Source organism: Rhinolophus hipposideros (genome assembly GCF_964194185.1).
Source record: "Rhinolophus hipposideros genome assembly, chromosome: X".
NCBI classification, from domain to species: domain Eukaryota; kingdom Metazoa; phylum Chordata; class Mammalia; order Chiroptera; family Rhinolophidae; genus Rhinolophus; species Rhinolophus hipposideros.
The window spans coordinates 6,682,001-6,704,413 of NC_138046.1; the positions used below are offsets into that span (position 1 = coordinate 6,682,001).

The 22,413-nt window shown below is 56.3% G+C and overlaps 3 protein-coding genes across 6 annotated transcripts; all 3 read left to right on the top strand.

The window, feature by feature from the left end:
* Positions 1–1,705: 1,705 nt before the first annotated feature.
* On the top strand, positions 1,706–12,042 carry FAM3A (FAM3 metabolism regulating signaling molecule A). 2 transcript variants are annotated; one of them, XM_081044080.1, is made up of 10 exons: positions 1,706–1,942; positions 2,124–2,327; positions 3,930–4,043; positions 4,641–4,664; positions 6,666–6,789; positions 6,909–6,967; positions 7,452–7,502; positions 7,832–7,916; positions 7,993–8,119; positions 9,007–12,042. In XM_081044080.1, exons 2-10 carry the CDS (start codon positions 2,315–2,317, stop codon positions 9,100–9,102), a joined length of 693 nt encoding a protein of 230 aa, XP_080900206.1. In that variant the 5' UTR covers positions 1,706–1,942; positions 2,124–2,314; the 3' UTR covers positions 9,103–12,042. The 2 variants fall into 2 exon arrangements, with proteins under 2 accessions (XP_080900206.1, XP_080900207.1); XM_081044081.1 differs by having other exon boundaries at positions 2,275–2,327; positions 9,007–10,803.
* Positions 12,043–14,252: 2,210 nt separating this feature from the next.
* On the top strand, positions 14,253–18,116 carry SLC10A3 (solute carrier family 10 member 3). 2 transcript variants are annotated; one of them, XM_081044090.1, is made up of 2 exons: positions 14,253–15,033; positions 16,322–18,116. In XM_081044090.1, exons 1-2 carry the CDS (start codon positions 14,966–14,968, stop codon positions 17,886–17,888), a joined length of 1,635 nt encoding a protein of 544 aa, XP_080900216.1. In that variant the 5' UTR covers positions 14,253–14,965; the 3' UTR covers positions 17,889–18,116. The 2 variants fall into 2 exon arrangements, with proteins under 2 accessions (XP_080900216.1, XP_080900215.1); XM_081044089.1 differs by having other exon boundaries at positions 14,259–14,645.
* Positions 18,117–18,718: 602 nt separating this feature from the next.
* Positions 18,719–21,509, top strand: UBL4A (ubiquitin like 4A). 2 transcript variants are annotated; one of them, XR_013993007.1, is made up of 5 exons: positions 18,719–18,857; positions 19,039–19,144; positions 19,326–19,543; positions 19,657–20,279; positions 20,613–21,509. XR_013993007.1 is itself a non-coding variant. In XM_081044091.1 (4 exons), the coding sequence occupies exons 1-4, from the start codon at positions 18,810–18,812 to the stop codon at positions 19,765–19,767; spliced, it is 483 nt and encodes a 160-aa protein (XP_080900217.1). In that variant the 5' UTR covers positions 18,722–18,809; the 3' UTR covers positions 19,768–21,507. The 2 variants fall into 2 exon arrangements, 1 of the variants encoding a protein (XP_080900217.1); XM_081044091.1 differs by having other exon boundaries at positions 18,722–18,857; positions 19,657–21,507.
* The last annotated feature ends 904 nt before the right edge of the window (positions 21,510–22,413 follow it).

The window sequence follows — 22,413 nt, forward strand, 5'->3', positions numbered from 1 at the left end:
GAGGGATTAGTTGATGGCATCAACTGTCACCTCAGGTCTGGGTGCCTACACTGAGGCAGAGACATGAGGACCCATGGAAAAACAGTCAACTGGCTCCTCAGCTATGGGAGCTCCCCTGGGATACCGGTGAAAGGGCGACCTCACGCTGGTTGCCTGCACTGGGGCAGGGCCATGAAGATCCAATCCTCTCTGTGTTCCCATTGAAAAACAAGCCCAGAGAAAATAAGGGACTTGTGCCAGGCTGCCCCACGAGGCATAGCAGACCTGGAACTGAATCCTAGGCCTCTGGCCCATCACGTGATCATGTGGTATATAGTTTGGGGTGGTGGATGTGTCTCTGGACCCTCAAGGGGACTCATTAAACCAACCTTTCCAAAATGCCTGCTGTGAACAAGATGTCAACACTGCTCTAAGAACTACCACTCTGGCAAATGCCCCAAGCCTGGCTGGCAACCCTGGAGTGTGAGTTACTGGGAGCTCCCTCTGGTGGGCACCACAAATAGCAGCATTACAGGAAAGACCACTGAGGCGGACATGGTGCCTGCCCAAGGTTCAGTACTCACAAATAAGAGACAGTTTGGCAAATGGTCAGCGTTATGTCTAATCCCAGATTCCATGGCAAAACCCAAATACAAACCCCTGCTGCAGCAGTAGGGTCCTGAAACTGATTACTGCGATCTTGTTAAGGAGAATGAGAGTGTTGTATATGCCAGTGCAGAAGCTACTGGATATTAACCAAACGCTGGTCACTGTTTGGCTCTATAAGCTTTCTCTGTATTTTGGACTCTTTCCTTAGGAAGGTTTCCACAAGTGGGATCGTTGGGTCAAAGGGCACAGGTATTTCTGTGGTTCCCGTGCCATCTTGCTGCTGCCCTTCAGAAAGACAGGTCCAGCTGACAGGGGTGACCCCAGCTCTCCCAGTGCATCGGGCGGTGTGACGGACACCTTCCTGAAGGAGACTAGAGAAGCAGGCAGGAGTTTTCCCATCCCATTATCAGAGCGACGTGGGAGACTGAACAAGCTTCCTGTAGAAATCACACGAGAGGAAAGGCATTGGTCGGAAGGCTGAGCCTCATTGCCTCTGGCCCGTCACGTCCTGGTGTTCTGCCCATGTGCTCTTCTGTACCTCCAGGTTTCTAAAAGGCACATATATCAACTTTAAAACAATTTCTAGTTATGCACTAGATCCATCCACCTCTTCCCAGGCTTTAGAAATCCGACCGCAGTGGGTGGAAAAGCTGAAGGGATCAAAAACTGCAAATTGGTAGTTTTAAAAATAGTCACCACGAGGATGTAAAGTACTGCACAGGGAATATAGTCAATAATATTGTAATAACTATGTATAGTGACAGGTAGGTACTAGACTAATCCCGGGATCACTTTGTAAATTATGTAAATGTCTAAACACTATGCTGTACACCTGAAATTAATATAAAATACTACTGAATGTCAACTGTAATTTTGGGGGGGAAAATCTTCAAAAAAAAACAAAAGAAATCCTGCCGTAGGGCACCAACCTAAAACCAGCCCTTTAAGCTTAGGGAAGCTGGAATCGCCCACCAAAGAGGAGTGTGATGGGAGACTTCTGGGGCGGGGCATAAATGGGTTTAGGGGTGGGGCCAGATCCTCCTCAGCATACGTCAGAGGCGGGGTGACGTGGCCCCTCCCATCCAGAGGCTGGAGCAAAAGGTGGAGGCGGGGCTGTGCAGGGCCAGGGGCGGGGCCTCCGCTGGTCCACCTAACCTGGGGTTCTGAGAGGCACAGCCCTAGCCCAAGGCAAGGGGTGGCGCTGGCGGGCTGTGTCCCCGCCCGGGCCGCCATTGCCGGGCCTGTGGGGCTGAGTTGCGGCACTTCTCTCGCCTCCCATCTTGGAGCAGAGCGGGGCACCCAGGCTGGCCTGACAGGTCTGCCCCCGACTGAGCTCGCATCTCCCCACGGCCAGGCAAGTCTCCATCCAGCCCAGCCCGCGTCGCCAGCCCCCAGGCACGGAGGGACGTTCTGACCTCAGTGCCTCCCACGGGAGGGGCCCGTGTCCGAAAGAGCCACTTTCCAGCTCCAGAGGCTCCCATGGGCGCAATCGATCGTGAGCCAATAGGTTTCTGAGGCCCCTTCTGTCCTGACAGGGCTGCTCTCCGCATTCCCGAGGAGCCTGGCCAGGTGTTTGGACGAACGAGTCGGTGCACGGATCGCGCCCATCCCACAGCAGCGGCCCAGCACTGGCTGACGCCTGACCCCCACCCAAACGTGCTCCTCTGCTTTGTTGTCCCCAAACAGTGCACCTGCCGGCGGCCCCAACCCAGCGGGACAAGTGGACATGAGGTTGGCAGGTGGGTGGCATCCCCAGTGAACCTGAGAGATTTGGAAAAGGGACCCATCTGGAGGGCCAGGTGTACACAGGTCTGTGTCTGGAGGGGCCCAGGTGGACCACTGGGTTTGCTTTTGGAAACGGAGGACGCTGGACAAGCACTCTTTCTATGACCTTGAACAAACCTTTAACTTCTGAGGATTTCAGCTCCCCAAGCTGTGAGATGAGGATTGGGATAGTCAGTTTCTCCCAACTCAGATAACTGGCTGCTGTTTGGAAAATGAGTTGTGGGAGAGAGGCTCCAAGGAATGTCAGGGCTGGATGGAGTGGGGCAGGCTACAGAGGCCATGGTCTTAGAGGAGAAACTGACCAAAGTGGTGGTGGGGTTGGATATGAACCCAGTGCTAGGCCGGGTTCATATCCAACCGCATAGCTGGACACCAAAGGTGAAGATGGCTTACGGAGGGACAACTTGGGGGTGGAGAGCAGAACTCAAGAATTGGCATTCAGACCGGCTGAGGTTGCAGCATTATGAATGTATTCCAGTGGAGCTTGCTAGTGAGGAACTGCCTGGAGGGTATAGCCTCAAGGCTGAGGCAAGGAAATAGGCACTGCTCCCTGGGGGTTAATTCAAGGCCAGGAGTAGATGAGAGCACCTATAGGGAGGGTAGAGGTAGGAGAGTAGAGTAGAGGCAGAGAAGGTAGCCTGGGACAGAAGTCTAGCTTTTCAGGGGAGGGTAGAGGAGGACGATCCAAGCAGGGAGGATGAGAAGTGTCCAGATAGGGTCAGAGTGTGCTGTCCTGGAAGTCAGTGGACATGTGTTTCCAACAGGAGGGCCTGGGCCGTTAATGGAGACGTCAAGGAAGATCAGGGCTCACAGGTGACCCGGGGAGTTGACACCAAGAAGGTCATAGGTGGCCTTGGCAACAAGCTATTTCGGTGGGGTGACGGAGGCAGTGCCAGGTTGGAGTAGGTTGAGAGAGAGTGGAAGGTGACATTATGGAAAGAGGCAGCATAGATGACTTTGGAGGTGCTGACGGAAAAGAAAAAGGGAGGGGAGAGAGATCAGTGGATGGGATGTGATTGTGAAGACCTTTTCCTTCTGTGCTGTCTTACGGGGAGGGGGATGTTGAAAATAGAAGAGACAGAGTGAGATGGAATGATGGCTGTTACAAGGAACCTGGGCGGAGAGGAGAGCTCAGGGTCCAGTTCACAGCAGGACTGGCTTTAAAAGGAGTAGGGTCCTTCTTCTATGTCATAACAGAAGAAAAAGGGGACAGGATGGATGGGACACGAATACATCGGCAGCCTCAGAGGCAGGAAGTTAGGGGGCTCCTGAGCGAGTGCTGGAGCCCTCTTGAACAGTGAGCTCAGGAAGGCCCCTCCACACTTGCCAAGGAGAAGCAAGCCGAGAGCCTTGCAGTTGGAACTCAGATTCCTTCTTCTGCCTGCCAGGAGCTCGAGTCCCCCTCTCGGGCCTGGTGGATGGCAACAGGTCTCCCCCTTCCTGTCCTCCAGTCACTTCTTCCTGAGTGGACGGGGAGATGTGGTCATGAGAGGCCCTTGGGTTATTTGGAGCTCACTGGCATCGGAGTGACCTTGCCTTGTGTGTCCTGCCTCCAGGCCCCCTCCGAATCGTGGCCCTAGTTGTCACTGTGGGCCTCACCTGGATCGTGGCCAGCATCCTCCTGGGTGGGCCTGGCAGTGGCTTTCCTCGCATCCAGCAACTCTTCATCAGTGAGTGTGAGACTCTTCCTTGCCTCACCATGGCGGTCATCAGGGTGGCCACCTGGGCCTGCGGGCTGAAGCTCAGGGTGGGGGTGGGTGAAGCCTGGGTTGTCTGTCTCTTCATGGCTGGCCACATGTAGCTGCCTACGGTCTGTCTCCTGACACACAGCACAGCCTTTCCCCTATCACCTAGTTGATTCAGCTGGGAAAGCTGATCCCCACTGATTAGAATTCTGCACCCAGTTGGAGTTGGTGGGGCCCAAGTGAGGGGCAGGGGGACATCTGGTAAACATTAAGGTCTATGTCCTGGTTGTTGCTTGCCGGCTTTCCGCTGAGCTCTGAGATGGGGAGGGACTCTACACCCATCACTAGTGATGGGTCACCTAAGTCCTTTTACAAATCCCGCTTGCCCTTCTCCTGGCGCAGGGAGCTTTGCATCTGCACATCATTTAGACTAGAGTAGTAACGTGACAAGGTCAGCCTGGCTTAGCCCTGGGTCTTTGAGCCTGCTGCCCCACTACCTTGACCTCATGGAATCAGGCCAGGCTGCCATTCTGCAGGTCCCAGGAGGCCTCCACACTAACAGAAACAATTCTCTATCCACAGGCACAGAGAACTCAGTGACGGCAGGTAAGGCTCCTGTCACCTCCCTGCTCCTCCCCTGGGCCTGCCCCTCATACTACTTTTGTGTCACCCCTGCCTGCCCCTAGTCCCCCAGGGTTTCTATTCTCCATTTATCCCTCCCAAAACTAGCTATCACAGCCAGCTGGAGGTGCTTGCATGGTGTGAACCTAGAAAGCAAGTAACCTGCTTCCAGAATATACTGGTGGGTCAGGCATATATAGACATTCCCATTCCAAAAGGGAGATACGAGAAGGAATAAAGGGTTCAGTCACCAGTCCCAAGCAAGCCCAAAACCTAGCGGGGCAAATTCCATTAGTTTTCAAGGCCGGAGAAGAATCCTCTGTGGCCCAATATACTCTGTCCTCTGGGCCTACCAGTGCGGGGGATGGTCCTACCCTCTGGGCCTGTGTTATCTCTGGCCTCTACAGCCACCGTTCTGCCCACGGAGTCACCCTTCCTTCCATCCTTGCTCTGTCCCTTTCAGTCCAGGCCCGCCTTGTTTCTGGTTATAAAATTCTCAAAAACTTTGTTGGTCCTCTGTGCAATTCTTGAGAGTCTATGTAACCTATAAGACAAGAGGGTCCTCCAGGTCTTTCCTGGATAAGCCCATGTCTGCTCCTGGCTTTTGTTGGTGTGCTTGAGTGACTCCACCAGTCACCAGCTCAGCTCTTTAGTGAACAATTGTCTGGCCACACTCTTGGGTTCTCTCCAGAGCATGCTTTCTACACTTTTTGCAATATGATTAGGCTGAGAATTTTCCAAATCTTCACGTTCTGGTTCCTTTATATTTAACGATTCCTTTCTCACTCTATTCTCTCCTTTCGCGTCTTACCGTGAGATGGTCCCAGGGAAACTAGGCTATGCCCTCAACACTTTGCTTGGAAATCTGCTCAGCGAAATACCCCAGTTCAGCATTTATAAGTTCTACCTTCCCCAAAACATGAGAACACAATTCGGCCAAGCTCTTGGCCACTTTATGACAAGGATGGCGTTTCCTCCAGTGTCCAGTAACATGCTTCCCATTTCCACCTGCGATCTTACGAGAACAACCTTGAACATGCCCATTTCCAGTAACATTCTGGTCATCATATATACGTATTCTCCAAGACGATAGAAGCTTTCTCTACTGCTCTGCTCTCTTTTTTATCTGAGCCCTCACCACAATCACCTGTAACATCCATATTTCTACCAGTGGTCTCTTTAAGGCAATCTGGGTCTTTGCTTAAATGCACACTCAAAATTCTGCAGCTTCTACTCATTACACAGTTCCAAAGCCATGTCCACATTTTTAGGGATATGTTACAGCAGCAGCCCAATTCCTGGTATCCAAATGTATTGATTTCCTGGGGCTGCCATGCCCTCTGAAGGCTCTAGGGGAGCGTCCTTCCTGCCTCTTCCAGCTTCTGGTGGCCCAGGTGTCCCTGGGCTTGTGGCCACATCACTCCAGTCTCTGCCTCCATCTTCACATGACCGTTTCCATGTCTATGTCTTCTCTTCTGTCTCTTATAAGGATACTTATCATTGAGTTGATGGCTACCCTACTCCAGAATGATTGCATTTTAACGAATGATATCGTCAATGACCCTATTTCCAAATAGGGTGACATTATGAGGTACTGGGATTTAGAACTTCAACAAGTCTTTTGTGGGGACACAATTCAACCTGTGACAGAGGCTGTCCTCCTGCTGTTCTCCCACCTCCAGTTTGTGGGAATCAGGTGCTCTGTTCGGCAATCTGTCTGGCCGTGCACTAATCTGTGCAGTTGCCCTCCCAGCTGCTCCTTCCTTCTCTTTTCCCACCAGGGGCAGAGAAGCCTCCCTGAGGTCCCTGTCACCATGCCCTGAGGCCAGCCCCAGCAGATAGAGTGTCTGGAAATGTCCTTGTCCTTGGCCTGAGCCATGGTCCTTCCCTCCACTGGTCCCTTGCTATGTGGTCACTCATTCCTCCCTGTGGGCTGGTCCTGACCGCCCCTTCAGACCTCCAGTGACCCCTGCTGTCCCCACTCAGAGCCACGGGCCAGGAAGTACAAGTGTGGCCTGCCCCAGCCATGTCCTGAAGAGCACCTGGCCTTCCGCATGGTCAGCGGCGCTGCCAATGTCATCGGACCTAAGATTTGCCTTGAGGACAAGATGTGAGCCCCTGGGGTGCACAGAGTGAGGTGGGGGAGGGAATGGGGGTTGGAAGCTGGGTCGGCAAGGGCCAAGGGAGAGCAGAGCAGACGTGCCACTTGAGCGCTTTGTCCCCCTGCAGGCTCATGAGCAGTGTCAAGGACAACGTGGGCCGTGGACTGAACATCGCCCTGGTGAATGGTGAGTCCTGGTGATGGGAGTCAGTTCTGTCCAGGAAACTAGAGCCCTGCTGTGACCTGCTGCCTTCCTCCCCGACCTGCTCCTCATCTGGGTGTTTGGCCCTCCCCTCCCCTCAGGAATTCCCAAGAAGGTGGGTAAGGGGTCTGTGCTAGCTGAAGGCTCCATGTAAGTGACTCAATGAACAAAAGCGTGGTAGCAGTAAAGAATGACTGCTCCAGGAAGTCCCCAGGAAGCTGAAGGGTGCTTTGTGGGGAGCTCCTGGTGGGCCTCATGCAAGGCAGAAGGTCTGCAGCCTTGGGTAGGCTGCAGCTGTCTAAACAAGGGGCACAGTTGTAATGATATGGGGGGATATTTGAAAAGCTTCCAGAAGGGCTGCACCCTGTGGCCATGCCATGTGGTGAGCCTGGTCTGGGGGAACCGAGGTGGTAGGGTGGAGTTGCCCTGGCGGCTTGCCCAGCAGGATTCCATCTCCCACTTGACCCAGGGGTCAGCGGTGAGCTCATCGAGGCCCGGGCCTTCGACATGTGGGCAGGAGGTGAGTGGCGGCCATGGCCTCCCAATTTTTGACTGTGCACCGTAACAACTGGGTGTCCTTCCGTGAAACACTTCTCTCTTTCTATCCATTCACTGGGGGCTTCTCGAGCACTTCCTTGGGTTCAGAAAAGGCAGCGGGGGGACAGATCATGGGGACGGCCCTAGCTTCTTAACCCAGTTTGTCCCTGTACTTACTTCCTGACCCTTGGTGGGGTGTGTCCCTGGCCGGATCCGTACTTGAAGTGTCTTTGTTTGGAGGACAGGGGTTGGTGTGGGCGGGTGCTCAGGTGGTGCTTGGTGCTCTGTGTTCGATGGGACCTGTACCCCTAGATGTCAACGAGCTGCTGAAGTTTATCCGGCCGCTGCATGAAGGCACCCTGGTGTTCGTGGCATCATACGACGACCCAGCCACCAAGTAAGTGATTACCAAGGGCCAGCCTCCGCCTCGCTGTCCTGAGGTGATAGCTCACATCTTTTCCTTCTTGTGGCAGGATGAATGAAGAGACCAGGAAGCTTTTCAGTGATCTGGGCAGCAAGAACATCAAGGAACTGGCCTTCCGGGACAGCTGGGTGTTTGTGGGGGCCAAGGGGGTGCAGAACAAGAGCCCCTTTGAGCAGGTATGGATGGAGAGCCAGGGGCATCTGGCCTGCCCCTTCTGCCTGCATCCCATGAGGTTCCCTTCTGTTCATGCTACAGCCTTCCCTAAATTCTGCCCCACAGAGGGGCAGCCCTCATCTCCTCCTGCTCTGCATAGGGAGAGGCAGTAACTTTAACCTTCCCTGTCCTGTATGGATTTTACCCTAAAGTGTCTTTAAAGGGCAAAGGTTTCATATTGGCAAGACTCACAACTAAAAAACTTTTCTACCAGACATCTTCAAGGCACTTGGTCCTGTCCCATCCTCCCAAAACCCAGTACCCCTATTCCCACTGCATGCTCTCCTCCCACCAGCCCTGGCTGCCATCGGCTGACTGCTCCTCTGGGGCCACATGTGTCAGGCCCTGTGGGAGGTGCCATTCTCATCTTTGGGAGGCTCCTAGCCCTGTGAACGCCATGGTGTCCCCAAGCCCTGCTTCCCACTGCAGGACAAGACAAACAGGCTGTTTCAGTGGTTTCTAGAAGGCTCTCGCTACCAAAAGAGCAGCTTAGCCCCCAAAGAAGAAACACGCCCTCTGACCTTACTCTTCCAGCAGCTCCGTGTGGGCTGGGGAAAGGCGGGGACACACACATACTCCCCACTTACCTTCCTGGTATGTGCCAGGCCCACAGAAGTACAGAGAAGTTGACCACCCCCCCCCCACACACACACACTCCACCTGGAACAGGGGACATGCCAGTGCAGCTGTTGCCATTTTTAGATGAGAAAATCAAGGCACTGGAACAGACAGAGGGGGGAATGCCATGAGAATGCACAGCTGGTTGACCAGCACAAGGCAACTGAAAGCTCTGTGTGACCCCTGTGTCTGAGGCCTGAGGCTGTGACTTCCTGCTCCCCCAACCCCACAGCATGTGAAGAACAGTAAGCACACCAATAAGTACGAAGGCTGGCCCGAGGCGCTGGAGATGGAAGGCTGCATCCCAAGGAAGACCACGGCCAGCTAGCCGGCCGAGCGCGGACCAGACTGAGGGAGGCTGTGTGTGCCTGGCCTTGGAGGCGGCGGCGGCGGCGGCGGCGGCGGCACCGGCAGCACCGGCGGCACCAGCACAGGGCTGAGGCCCGACGCCACACCCGGCCAGGGGTGCTCTCTTACCCCAACACATCAGGGCTCCAAGGTGGTGACTAGTGACTGGAGTATGACTGGTGGTGGGGGCTACAAGGGCCAGCCCATTGTGCTTTGTCAGGGGAGCCCAGGTCCCCATCGTCTTTTCCTAAAGCCTCTGTCCCTGCTCAGCCTCCACACAATTCCCAAGCACCTCCAGCCACAAGGCCCTGGGTGCTCACCCCCTCACTGCACAGCCGGCTCTTTATCCCAGAGCTGCTCAGTGCTCTGCAGCCTAATCCTGTTTCCAGTGTGATTCCTTCTGGTGAGCCACACCTGTGAAAGCCATGGTGTCCCCATGTCGGCCGAGGCAGGGGACCTGGCGGCCTCCTGTCCTGCTCTCTGCAGGAAGGGACCGCCTTGGAGCCTGGCTGGCCTGAGCAGTAAGGTAGCAAGCATGAGCAAGGTCCCTAGTGCAGTGCGTGGGGGTCCTGCAGTTTGTCAGACGGCCCGCCTTCTAGATGAACTCTTAATAAACTGGTACCCTCAGTGGAATGAAGTGCATTCAGTGAGGAGTCAGGGGTAGCATTGTCCTGGAGGGGAGGGACATGTCCCAGAGGCTCAGCCGACCTGTCCCCACAGCCTTAGTAGACAGCCTTTGTCTCCAGGGCTCCTGCCACTGGGCTGAGCTGTGACTCATGGGTGAGCAGAGCAGCTGCCCAGCTGGCAGCCCGATCCCTTGCCTGGGAGAGAGTCCTGTTCATTGGGGCCAAAGAAAACCCACCGACACCCTCGGACACAGCACAGGCCTGTAAGGACACGGGTGAGGATTAAAACCAGTGCAGGTGCCTCCCCCCTACACCCAGCCTTCCTCGAGAGCTAGTGTGTCTCCATGCGCACTCAACTTTGGATGCCTTTGAACTCAGGGCTGCGAAGGGCCAAGTACATGGGCTATTTGGCATTTCTCACAGATGGCAGTTATGTTTCCCCTCATTGATCAAGAATCAGCAAGAAACTACTAGGAGTTTTGCTAGAATACCACATCCGTGGGGTGCAGAAGTGGTCTGGGGTCAGAAAAAGAAGAGAAGGCATTTTGAACTTCCTATATGTGAAGAATCGGGGCGCCAGCCAGGCAACTTCAAGGGGCCCGTGGCCAGGGTGATGGACTTATACGTCCTGCTCTGGAGGTGGGCTTCCTGAGCCTCTGCTTTCTAGGGGTTCAGTGCTGCCCGAGTGCAAGCACAGTGTCGAGAAACAAAAGATTTAAGGAGCAGGCAGAAGAGGAATGGGCAGCCTGGGGACAGCCGGGGAGGGAGAGGCTTTGGTTGTGATGCCAAGAGCGGGAAGAGTCAGGGAAGTGGAGACACGAGGAAGGCGCAGGCTGCTTGCCCGGGAGATGGTGGTCATGGCAGCTGACACCCAGCCTGACTTTGTGCCAAGCGCTTTCCATGTGAGCAGGAAGTATAGAGACAGTTCCCACATGCATACCCAAGCCCACTGACATCATCGTCACCCAAAGCCCAAAGTGGACATTAGGGTTCCCTCTTGTGTTGGACAGTCTGTGCGTCTGACAAATATATAATGATGTAGTATAGTAGCATACATATGTTCGTTTTTTTCTTACAGAAAATTTCAAACATCCCTCAAAGTAGAATAGTATAAGTGAACCCCAGTGTCCCCATCAGGCTACCACAGTGATCAAATGAGATGGAACCTCACTGAAGGTCTGGATTGCAAGGCTGGGAGGCAGGTAGACCCCACCGTATCTCTCAAACAGCTGCTGTGACTGCCTGACAGTCCCCAAACGTTCACCAAGGACCCGTGCTGGGCCAGGCAGTTACACGCTGGGAACGTGGGCGTGAGCCCCAGTGATAGCCCCTCACTCCTCAGGGGGCTGTGCCCTCACTGGGGGTCGCCAGAGTCACATGGATGGAAACAGCGGGCCAGCTGTATCCCCCACTTGGCCTCACACACATTCAGAAGCTGATGGCGATGTGGAGTGCAGTCCTGCCCTTTAGGAGTTATGACATCCTCGGGTACAGGGCCAGAATCCCAACTCAAAACTGGCAGAAGCAAAAGTAAGTTATGACAGGAGGGAGACTTATTGCTCCTGTGAAGCACCCTAAAGGCCCCGGGGACTTTAGCTCCAATGTCATGGGCTCTCTCCATCTCTTGGCTGTTTTTCTCTGTGATTCCTTTGCAAATATGCTGGCTCTCCCACATAGGGGGAGCTATCGTAGAGGTCCCAGCTTAGCAACCTCAGCCGAAAAAGCCCCCACCTTCCCAGTAGTTCCAGTCCAAGTCCCTGGGGCCTAACTCTCATTGGTGCAGACGGGATTATGGGTTTATCCTTCCATCGATCTATGTGGCTCTGATGTGTCAGCCCCAGAGGCCACAGTTCGGGGTCACCCACATGCAAACCTTGTGTACGGAGTGGAGAGGTGGTTCCCCCAAAGGAAACTGAGGAGCTGTAACCTAAGGCTGGGCAGGCAGCATAGTTCCCTGTAAATACTACACGCATCCCATCCTGTGCTTGTATAGAACATGCCTTCCGTGCATACCTGTTCACCACATAGTATTCCTGGAGGCCCCTGCCTGGACAGCAGAGGGTAGGCACTCCTCATGGTCACCGTCGTGACCCTATCACGTAGCCCTGTGGCAGGTCTCCCGTCTGCAGTACGTGTATGTTGCTTTGGCTGTCACTATCATTTGTTTCATCTGTTCTCTCAATCCAGTGACTTCTTTTGAAACTAGGTATCTTTGACTTTTTTTTGTAGAGTCCTTCCTCCTCTTCTTGGGTAAATTATTAATTCGTTAAATAAACTATGAACATTCTCTTGCCTTTAATATAGTTATCCCTTTTGCCTGCAGAGAAGTCCTCCCAATTCCCTCATGTCAGACACCCCAGCAGCCCACTCTGGCTTCTCAGGGAAGGCTGAAGTGACTGACGATGACGGGGAGCAGTCTTCTGGCTGCATTTGCTCTTCTTGACCCTGTCGCATCCCGCGCAACAAGGGCAGTGAGGAGGCGAGAAGGGGCGGTTTGGGTTAAGTTTTTAAGCAAGAAACAAACAGAGACTTAATGCAGTTAAATCTCTCCTAAGGTCTCTCAGTCTCAGAGGACTGGAGGCCAGAATAAAGGAGGGTGGAGGTTTTTATTGATAGGTCTACAACTACAAGAAAGCAACATTGTTTCTTAACACGGTCTGTGAGGCTCAGACCTCATAACAGAAAATGTTTATTCCAACCACCCTTTGTCTTTAAACAGCGGAAGCACAAGGTCCCAGGATGTTTTTACTTAAAGCATGTACCTTTCCAGGATCATGTCTTTCACTTTGTAACAACTCCGTTGAGAGAAGTGGAAACAGTTGCAACGGGAAAGCCAGAGCCAGCAACAGACTTTCCCAAGCAGGGGGAAGGGGACACAAGGCCCCTTCCCATACCTGTCCAAAGCAGCTCCTTCGGGGTCCCCACTCGGTTCCGCCTGGGTTATGTTGTATCTCCCGTGAGATATCTTACCCGTCTTTGGCGGCAAACCATCTTTTGGGGACCAGACAGAGAGACAAGGTGTAAACACAAGGATGGAACAGAGTCCCAGAAAGGCACAATCTCACAAACTCTTCTTTCCTTAAGGAAAGACATGAAGGGACACTTGGCTAGGCTGTTGTGTGACTACATGACCCGATAGCAATTTCCATTCGGTTGGAATGTAAAAACACAGGTTTCCTTCAGGGGGCACATCTTTTAGGTTTTCCGTCCGTGGTTCTTCCCCTGGACACATTCCCCTCCCTCTGGCCAGCTTCACCTTGTCCTCGGACAGCCCTATGACCCCACCGCCCTTTTGCAGACCCCAGTCTTCAATGGCAGCTGTGCCAAGGCCAGCCCTCTCACTTGCGGCAGCCTGCTTCCATCAGGACCCCTCAACCCCATTTGAGAGGGACAGGGCCAATGTTCCAGGACACGAGGTCCACACACACACAGCTAGGCCTTCTCTGAGGTTAAAGAACAGCCTGGAGCTATGGCCTCTGAGTGTGTTTGATCACCGACAGAAATCAAACCCTCCTGAGTGCAGATACCCACCACGTGTATATCTGCTTATGTATCATAAGCATGTACAAATCTGAACTTTAGAAAACACAAATATAAATTTCAAAAGAAAATATTTAAATAAGTTTAATAGGCTTTTATTAAAATTACTATGTATTTGAAAAATTAAAAGTAGAGATAATATGTTTTTTAAGATATTCTCAACGATGTGTCTGTCTTGTGCACCTCACGGTGGTTAAGTCCCTGCAACTTTAGGGACCGGTGGCCTCCATCACAGCCGTGACAGCAGGTTCTTCCCCAGCAGTGGTAGCCACGGACCCACTGGCAGACTGAATGCAAATGCCCCTCCACTCTCCGTTTGCTCACTGTCTTGCCATGTCCTGTGTACACCCTCACCAGCTTTCTGCCCATCCTTCTGCCATCTATTTGCATTCCTCTTCTGAGAAGCCTCGGACCTTGCTGGTGGCGCCAAGTAGTTTTGAAAGGTGGACAAGTGCACTGATGTTGCGCAGTGTGCAAATAGGCGCTTGGTGTATTCTTGAAGGGAGGTGGAAGCAGGCCAAGCCTGGGACCCAGAGTCCGGCTTGTTCGGACCCGGCCCTGGGGCCCCGGGACTGGGCCCCGGCAACGTGACCGAAACCCTGAGTCCGGGCATCCCAGCTCTGCTAACGGGTAAGCCTGTGTGCCACTGCCCCCAGACGTCGCAGAATGTTTGGGAATGACTGGGGCCCCTCCGCGGAGCCAGCCACCCCAGCGGCGGCAATCACAGAACACGCGGACCCACAGCTCGAGCACCACAAGGAGCCGGGCCCAGCGCCGACCAACCGCGATGGGGAAAGTGTCCGGGCTCGTGCGCCTGCGCCGGCCTGTCGCTCCCAGAGCCGTCACATCCGGTTGTAACCGGCCACAGCCGCCTCAGGTTAGCCTGCGGCCGGGGTGGAGGCGGAGCGAGCGCGCGAGGCGGGGCTGAAGGTGGGGCCGAAGCCGAGCGGGGCGGGGCCCCAGCGGGCCGAGCTCGCGAGCGTCCGCCGGCCGGGCAGGCGCTGGCGCCGGCGCCCGGCTCTGGGGCTGGAGCGGCAGGTGAGAGCGTCCGGCCGGAAAGGGCGGACGGACAGCGGCCTCTGGCCCCGGCCCGGCTCCGTGTTCGCCCGGGCGGGCGGCCAGGCCCGGTGTGGAAGGGCCGCCGCCGGCTGATGGTGAGGCCTGGCGCGATCGCGGGGCCTGTGAGTGACGTGAGGACTCCCCCGCTGCAAGCCCGGGACCGCCGGCGGGTCGCTGGTCTGGCAGCTGCGGGGCGGCAGCGGGAGCCCGGCAACGGCGCGCCTTCCCTTCCCTGCCCCGCTCCCGGGTTCGCGCCGAGCTCTGCTGCTGACCAATCCGACAACTTCCCGACTCCCAGGTAGGGAGGAGCCCCGGGTCAGCACTGACGACTGCCCTAACACCGAACAGGCGGCCGGTGTGGAGAAAGCGGCCGGCCCGGGGTTCTCTTCCCTGCCTTGGGGTGCATCTGTTCAAAGTCTTCCAACCCTTCAAGCAGAAATGGTGTGGGACCTGGGCCAGACCCCTCGTGCAGTGACTCAAAGCCGCCAGCTGTACTGGAAGGACAGGGTGAATGGCCCTTAGCCTCCTCTCCCTTCTGAACTGATTCACGCCACCACGGTGGCTGCAGTCCCGTGTGCCTTCGTCTTTTCCCTGTGACTCCCCTCCACTTTGCTCCTCATGCTCCCTCTGCTTTTCCTGCCTCCCTCTTCAGCGGTGGGACACAAGGCTGGACCAAAGCCTCCAGGGTAAGTGACCCAAACTCCAAACCAGCAGAGGCCATGGCATCCCAAGGGGTAGACAGGAACCTTTCCCGCAGATGAGCCTTTGGCTTAACCTGCCCTCCACCTACTGCTCTTGCTCCCCAGTCTCCGATGAGGGAGCCCAGGGCCAAAGACTGATACGATCTAGGCGGGGGCTCTGCCAGGACTGGGACACTGCAGGGCATGAGGCAACCAACAGCAGTGATGAAAAACCATCGTGTCCCCATCCTACTTGCCCCAGTTCCAGCAGGGGATGTGACAATAGGGCGGTGGCCAGCCAAATTGAGAAGTAGAAAGGGCGAACTTCCTCTTCATCCCAAGGCTCCCCTCTACCTAGAAACATTCACATTCCCATTGGGAGTTCCAGGTTCTGGTAGGATTCCATGTGGGCCTGGGGAGGAGCGCCTGGACTCCGAACAAAGCTTCTCACATGTGACACAGCGGCTGTAGGAGCTCCAATTCCGGGACTGCCAGAGGAGTAGGAACTCTGACAAAAGGAGGAGAAGCCCCCCAGCAGACATGTGGCCCTGTCAGACCCCCTCCTGCTGCCCTTTCCAGCAACTTCCCTGCTCCCTCCCCCAGGACCCCATCACACTGCTGGCAGCAGGTAGGGTAGGCCAGGTAGCCACAGCTACATGTCAGTTGTGGACGTCAGCCTTTGGCCTGATGGTCACCAAAGCCCACACCACTTTGCTGGTTGCTTTCTGCCCGAGGGATGACACTTAGCCACCCTGACCTGCTCTCTAATGGCCTCTTGATCTGGCCTGAGCCCATCTTTCCCATCAGCACCCTTTGCTCTCCTCGGGCTTGTCTCTTTGTCATCACTGGGCAACCTTTCAGAGATTTCATCCTGGTTGTGGCACTGCTGGATGTGGCTCCGCTGTAGTGTGTCTTGCAGCTGGTGCGGAGCAAGCTAGTGGTGACCGGATCGGGAGTGACTCTCCAGAATCCTTTGATGTCAGGACATCTCCAGAGGGTCACCGTGCTGGGGGCAAGCCCAGGGAAGTCAGCAAGTGTAGGCAGGCTGATCGGGAGCTCCTATCTGTAGGTGGCCCCTCTGGGTGAGGGTTGGCAAGCTTGAGGCAGGTGTGCTGGGGGACAGGACAGCCAAATGGCACTCAAGGGCCAGCACTAGGCATTGCCTTTTTGTTTCCAGGCTTGGGGCATGGGGCCCTGCTAGGTGTCTCAGCAGTGAGCTTCCAGCTCCCCACACTCCTGGGCTTCCTGCTGCTCACCCTCACTAGCCACCTCTCTGTGTGCTTTCTCTCCTCAGGAAGAGCTCTGCCATCAAGGAAGGCAGAACAGGGCCAGGCCCTACCCATGGACCCTTCTCAAGACATCCTGAAGGCACCAGTGGGGCTGCTCTCCTAAGCTGCAAAGGGCTTGGGCACCGTTCTCCGGAAGGAGCCATGGTGTTTCGGAGGGGCAGCTCCCAGTCACGGCCTGGCCTGGGAGGTGGCAGTCGTTGCACAGCCTCCCTGGGCATGCTCAGGGCTGTTGTGCTGCTTGTCAGCCTACCGTGGGGGGCCCAGGGAGCAGACTGCGCCAACGTCAGCACGGCGCTTGGCCATCCTGGGCCACTGCCAGGGGGCCGCTACTTGAGCATTGGGGATGGTTCCGTGGTGGAGTTCGAATTCCCAGAGAAGAGCGAGGGCATCATTGTGATCTCAAGCCAGTACCTGGGCCAGGGCAATGGGGCAGGGCCCAGCCCGGTGCTGCGCGTCACCTCCCTGGACACAGAGGTGCTGACCATCAAGAATGTGAGTGCCATCACCTGGGGCGGTGGCGGCGGCGGCTTCGTGGTGAGCATCTACTCAGGCCTGTCCGGGGAAGCCCCACTCCACATCCAGCTCATGGATCCCCGTCAGACCCCGCCTGTGCTGATCGAGGAGCGGAGAGATTTCTGCATCAAGGTCTTGCCTGCCGAAGATGCCCCTGCCATCCTTGGCGCCGACCAGGTCCACTTCTCGGAGAACCCAATACTCTACCTGCTCCTGCCTCTTATCTTTGTCAACAAGTGTTCATTCGGGTGCAAAGTGGAGCTCAAGGTTCTGAAGGAGCTCCTGCAGAGCCCCCAGCCCATGCTGCTGGGCCTCCTGGGCCAGTTTGTAGTCATGCCCTTCTATGCTTTCCTGATGGCCAAGGTCTTCATGCTGCCCAAGGCCCTTGCTCTGGGTCTCATCATCACCTGCTCGTCGCCTGGCGGCGGCGGGAGCTACCTCTTCAGCCTCCTCCTGGGAGGGGATGTCACCCTGGCCATCTCCATGACTTTCATCTCCACAGTGGCTGCCACTTGCTTACTGCCACTGTCCTCAGCTGTCTACAGCCACCTGCTGAGTATCCACGAAACACTCCACGTGCCCATCTCCAAGATCCTGGGGAGCCTGCTGTTTGTCGCCATCCCCATCGCAGCAGGCGTGCTGATCAAGTCCAAGCTTCCCAAGCTCTCCCAGCTGTTGCTGCAGGTCATCAAGCCCTTCAGCTTTGTGCTGCTCCTGGGCGGCCTCCTCCTCGCCTACCGCATGGGGGTCTTCATCCTGGCAGACGTCAGGCTGCCCATCGTGCTGGTGGGCCTCACCGTGCCCCTGGTTGGCCTGCTGGTAGGCTACTGCCTGGCCACATGCCTAAAGCTGCCAGTGGCCCAACGGCGGACAGTCAGCATTGAGGTAGGGGTACAGAACAGCCTATTGGCCTTGGCCATGCTGCAGCTGTCCCTCCGCCGCCTTCAGGCTGACTACGCCTCCCAGGCCCCCTTCATTGTAGCACTGAGTGGCACCTCAGAGATGCTGGCCTTGGTCATTGGCCACTTCATCTATAGCAGCTTGTGCCCAGTTCCCTGAGGCCCCTGGGTCAAGCTTTGGCCACCCTCAGCCCTTACCCTCCACCTACTGTCCCCACCGTTCTTGTGTACCAAAGGCCTTTAGTTTTCATGCACTATGCACTCAGAAAAATCCAGGCTTATTTTTTTTACTGGTTTTTTATTCTCCAGCTTTCAGTGCCAAAGAGGCCTTGCTGATTTAGGTAGGTGGGCACTGCCCAGAAAATATATTTCAATAAAAGAGAGAAGCAAGCTTGGGTCCCTTCTGATCTTTGCCCTTTGGGGCCTGGCGGTGGGGGTCCAAAGGGTGTGAGTGGGTAGGTGTGGGCCAGGGTGGAGGACTGGCTTGGGTGCCACGGTGACTTATACACACTTTGTCTCACAGCCCTCCTTCCCCTCCATCCCCTCTCTGTTAGACGTGGGCCTCTCTGTTCTAGAATGAGCGGTGGGAGGATGAGAGCAGAGGCCTGGCTCCCCTGCCTGTTCCCAAGCTCAGTTGGCTTTCCGCCCCCAGACTGGAAAGGAGGGGGAAGAACGCCCCTGGGCAGTGGGGCAAGCGTGGCAGGGCGGGGCCCTTTGTTGACTCCAGGGAGACGGTGACTTGGCAACTGCACAGAACTGCTCCACTCACAGGCTGGAAAGTCAGGGCGGGCTAGGGCCCAGGCGGACGAGCGGCTCCCAGACGAAGCCCACTTGGCCCAGCTTAGTCCTGCTACCCGTCCTGCACGGTCGCCAGGGGGAACCTGTCAGCCTAGGGTGTCCCGGTGCGGGTGCGAGGCGGGACAGGAGGGTGACAGGGAAGGGGCGGGGCGGAGGCGGAGCCAGAGCGCCAGGCGCGCCCCTCTCGCTGCTTCCGGCGGCGGCGGGCTGTTCCGGCGCGCGCCCGGGGCGGCGGCGGGGACCGTTGGGGCGCACGGCCGCGGGAGTGGACGCCGCGGTCGCCATGCAGCTAACGGTGAAGGCACTCCAGGGCCGCGAGTGCAGCCTGCAGGTAGCGTCGCCGGGTCTCCGCCGCTGGTCCGGCCAGCGCACCCCCCTCCCCCCCACCGGGCGCTGGGCCGGGCCGAGGGCGGGGATGGGGCGGGCGGGCCAGCCGCGCCGGGGAGGCCGAGAGAGCTGCCCTTAGCGGGGGCCGCGGGCTCAACCGCCGCTCCCACCCTCGGCCTGGCCAGGTGTCGGAAGACGAGCTGGTGTCCACGCTGAAACATGTGGTCTCGGAGAAGCTGAACGTCCCGGTGCGCCAGCAGCGGCTGCTGTTCAAGGGCAAGGCCCTGGCAGGTAACGGGGAGAGGAAATGCCCAGGGACCCCCCGGGAGGTCGGGGACCGGGTGTCCAGGCCGAGCCAGGGTGCAGTGTGATGGATGGGGTGGCGGTGACTTGACGCTCCGGTCGGTGGCAGAACCTCCGGAGTCCACCCCCACCGCTATGGGTAACGACTTCATCCATCTCTTTTTGGCAGATGGGAAAAGACTCTCCGATTACAGCATTGGGCCCAATTCCAAGCTCAACCTAGTGGTCAAACCTCTGGAGAAGGTGTTACTGGAAGAAAGTGCCGCCGCCCGCACACTGACCGAGGCCCCACCCCCACGGCCACCGGCCTGGCAGCTGATTGCCAAAGTTTTGGCCCGCCACTTCAGTGCTGCAGATGCCAGCAGAGTCCTGGATCAGCTACAGAGGGTGAGAAGGCTAGCCTGGGCGGGCCTCTCCTGCCCCAGCTGCTCCCAGCCCCGGCCTCTGCCCTTGTGTGCCCCCACTGGCAATCCCTGAATCCTCTGGCCTTCTCTCCTCAGGATTATGAGAGGTCCGTCAGCCGCCTGACCCTGGATGACATCGAACGTTTAGCTAGCCGCTTTCTGCACCCCGAAGTCACTGAAGCTGTGGAGAAGGGGTTCTCCAAATAGGATTCGTGGAATATGGGGATGAGTCCAGCCAGGCTGCTGCATGTAGCATTAAATGTGTTCTCATGTTGCAATTTGGCTCATAATAATAATAGCTGGCAGGTAACCAGGTACCTGTACCCAGCTCTTGCTAGGTGCCAAGCACCACTCAAAGCACTTGACCTGGGTTTGCTCTTGCACCTCGCACAGAAGGTGAGACAGCCGAGGTTTCTGGCAGCGAAGTGGGGGAGCCAGAATCCAAGTCCATCCAGCTTCTAGAAGTGCCTCAGGATGAGGAGAGAGGGGCTGTTCGGAAGATTCTGAGGGATGGGCTTTGACATTTCGTGTTAAGCCCACTGAGAATAAACCCTCAAGCGACTCCTTTCCAGACCTCTGGCAAGTCCAGCATTGGCAGGAAGCCAAGTGACAGCCAGCCCTGGGCCCCTCAGCTTCTGCAGCCCGTGTGCACTCGACGTGGGAAAAGCAGGTTGGGGAGTCGGGGATGAACGTCGCCCAGATCTGTGGTGTGACCTCAGGCAAGTCCCTGTGCCACGTGCATCCCCAGTCATTGACTTTGCCCAGTGAGGGCCACTCCTTAAACCTCATTCAATTTCCTTCATCCTTACCCCAGCCCCGGGGGACGGGGGTCTGCAGCAGTCCTCACCTTTGTGTTCTCTGAACAAACTGAGGCCAAAAGCCAGTCAGTAGCCACTGTGGCCCAGAGATGGGGTGTCCTGGCCCTTCCTGTCACAGCTCTTCCCTGGGTACCCACTCTGCTTCTCTCCCTCTGGACGTGGGCAGTTCTTGCTCCTTAGGGATGGTGAGTGAAGTGCCAGAGCCAGGCCCCGACATCATGCACTCACCCGCAGTGTGGAAGCGGACCCTCCCCGGCCACAAGTGCACAGGAACCTTGTACGCCCCTCACTGCCTGAGAAGAAACCTTGGGATACCAGGGAAGGGGCAGAAGCAGAGGCTGGTGACACTGGTCATCCCACCCTGCCTGGTGTGGGCACTAGAGGTCATCCAAGCACCTGCTCCTTGGAAGGGGGCACCCAGGGCAGTCAAGGCTGGAAAGAAGCCACATGCACAGGAGAACGCTCCAGCCCCGCCACCCTCCCTGCGTGAGGCCTTCCTGCCTGGGCCTCGTGGGACAAACGCTGGGGCCCTGGGCTGGGAAGACAGACAGACACCCAATGGATGAAGACTTTGAAGAGCAGACAGAAGCCCCTGGCCCCACCTGAGAGCTGGGAACAAACAGCAGGGCCAGCTTAGGAGCCTGTGTCGTCTGGCAGCTCATGTGACAGACTTTGCCAATGCTCTCATTTATACTGAGTCAGGAAGTTTATGTTGAAATTTTAAATAGCACTAAAGGTGAATGTGAGACTTTGATCCAAAAAGAACTATTAGCTGGGCTGCTTTCGGTTTCCAATAACTGGTTTAACCATAAAGAAAATTGGTTTAAACAATAAAGGAAACTTACCGGTTTACAAAACTGAGAAGCCCAGGGGTCTTGGCAGCAGATGAACAATTTTACCAAATACCCAGTTTCTTCCTACCTCCCCTTTGCACTCTGCAGTGTCTGCTTCATCCCAGGCCGCCACCTCAGGATCAAAAGATGTCTGCCTGCCGCTTCCACCGAATCCCTCATTCACAGGCAGCAAGGAGCACCTTCCGATGAGGAGCACCTTCGCACCCCTGTAGTGTAGCTTCTTTCTCACACTTCCTTCCCACCTCCAGCAAATAAATGCTGTCTTCTCATTGGTCAGAACTGGGTCGTGCCTCCAATCATTTTGGCCGGGGTGAGCTGGGTGGTGGGATGCTTAACAGTGGCCCCAAACAGCGACTGTCCACTGCAGGGGAGTGACACATGCAGTGCACATTTCAGACAGACCCTAGAGATGGTCGCTGTTGAGTCCCTTAGGCCTGTGGCTGCCGGCTTGGGGGTGGCAGAATCCTCTGGTAGTTAGGAGCCATCTGCTGGGCAGTTGGGCATGGGGTCAGGAACTGAGCGGGGAGACACGAGTGGAGTGTTCAGGATGTATGACGGAGCCTTGCTGAAGGAAGCGCTGCCTGGGACCCGGGCCCGGTCTGATGCCAGAGCCCTCTACAGCCTTCTACATCGATGGTGGGGAGTTATCTAGACAGGACATCCTAGCAGCTGTGACGACAGATGAAGTGGCTTCCCAGAGCGTGGGGCATGAAAAGAGAGGGGAGGACTGGGCCTTGGGGGTCAACTGAAGATGCAGTGGAGGCCAGGAACACGTGCAGACGAAAGGCCGTGGGGAGAGCTCAGAGTCAGAAGCCAAGAGTGCCCTCCACACGGGAAGCTGTCCAGTGCTGCCAAGAGGCAAAGTGAGAGCAGGACGGAGCCTCCTCTGCGTTAATAACAAGTTGGCTGGCGATGTTGTGGGCCAGAAGCAGTTGCAAGGGGAGGGGAGGAGGCGGTGATGGTGACCGTCAATTCAGAAGCTTGTGTATGGCACAGCAGGGACAGGCAGGTGGGGAAGGGAAGGCAGGAGAGGGAGGAAAAGCTGCAGGAGAGAGAGATGGGAGGAGGCCCCGGGCATTCGGGGGCGGGAGGCTGTGGTCCAGGCCCTGTGCCATCATGACAGGAGATGAGGGACTCCACGTGAGGATGAAGCAAGCACAGGCTGCACTCCACCTTAGCCT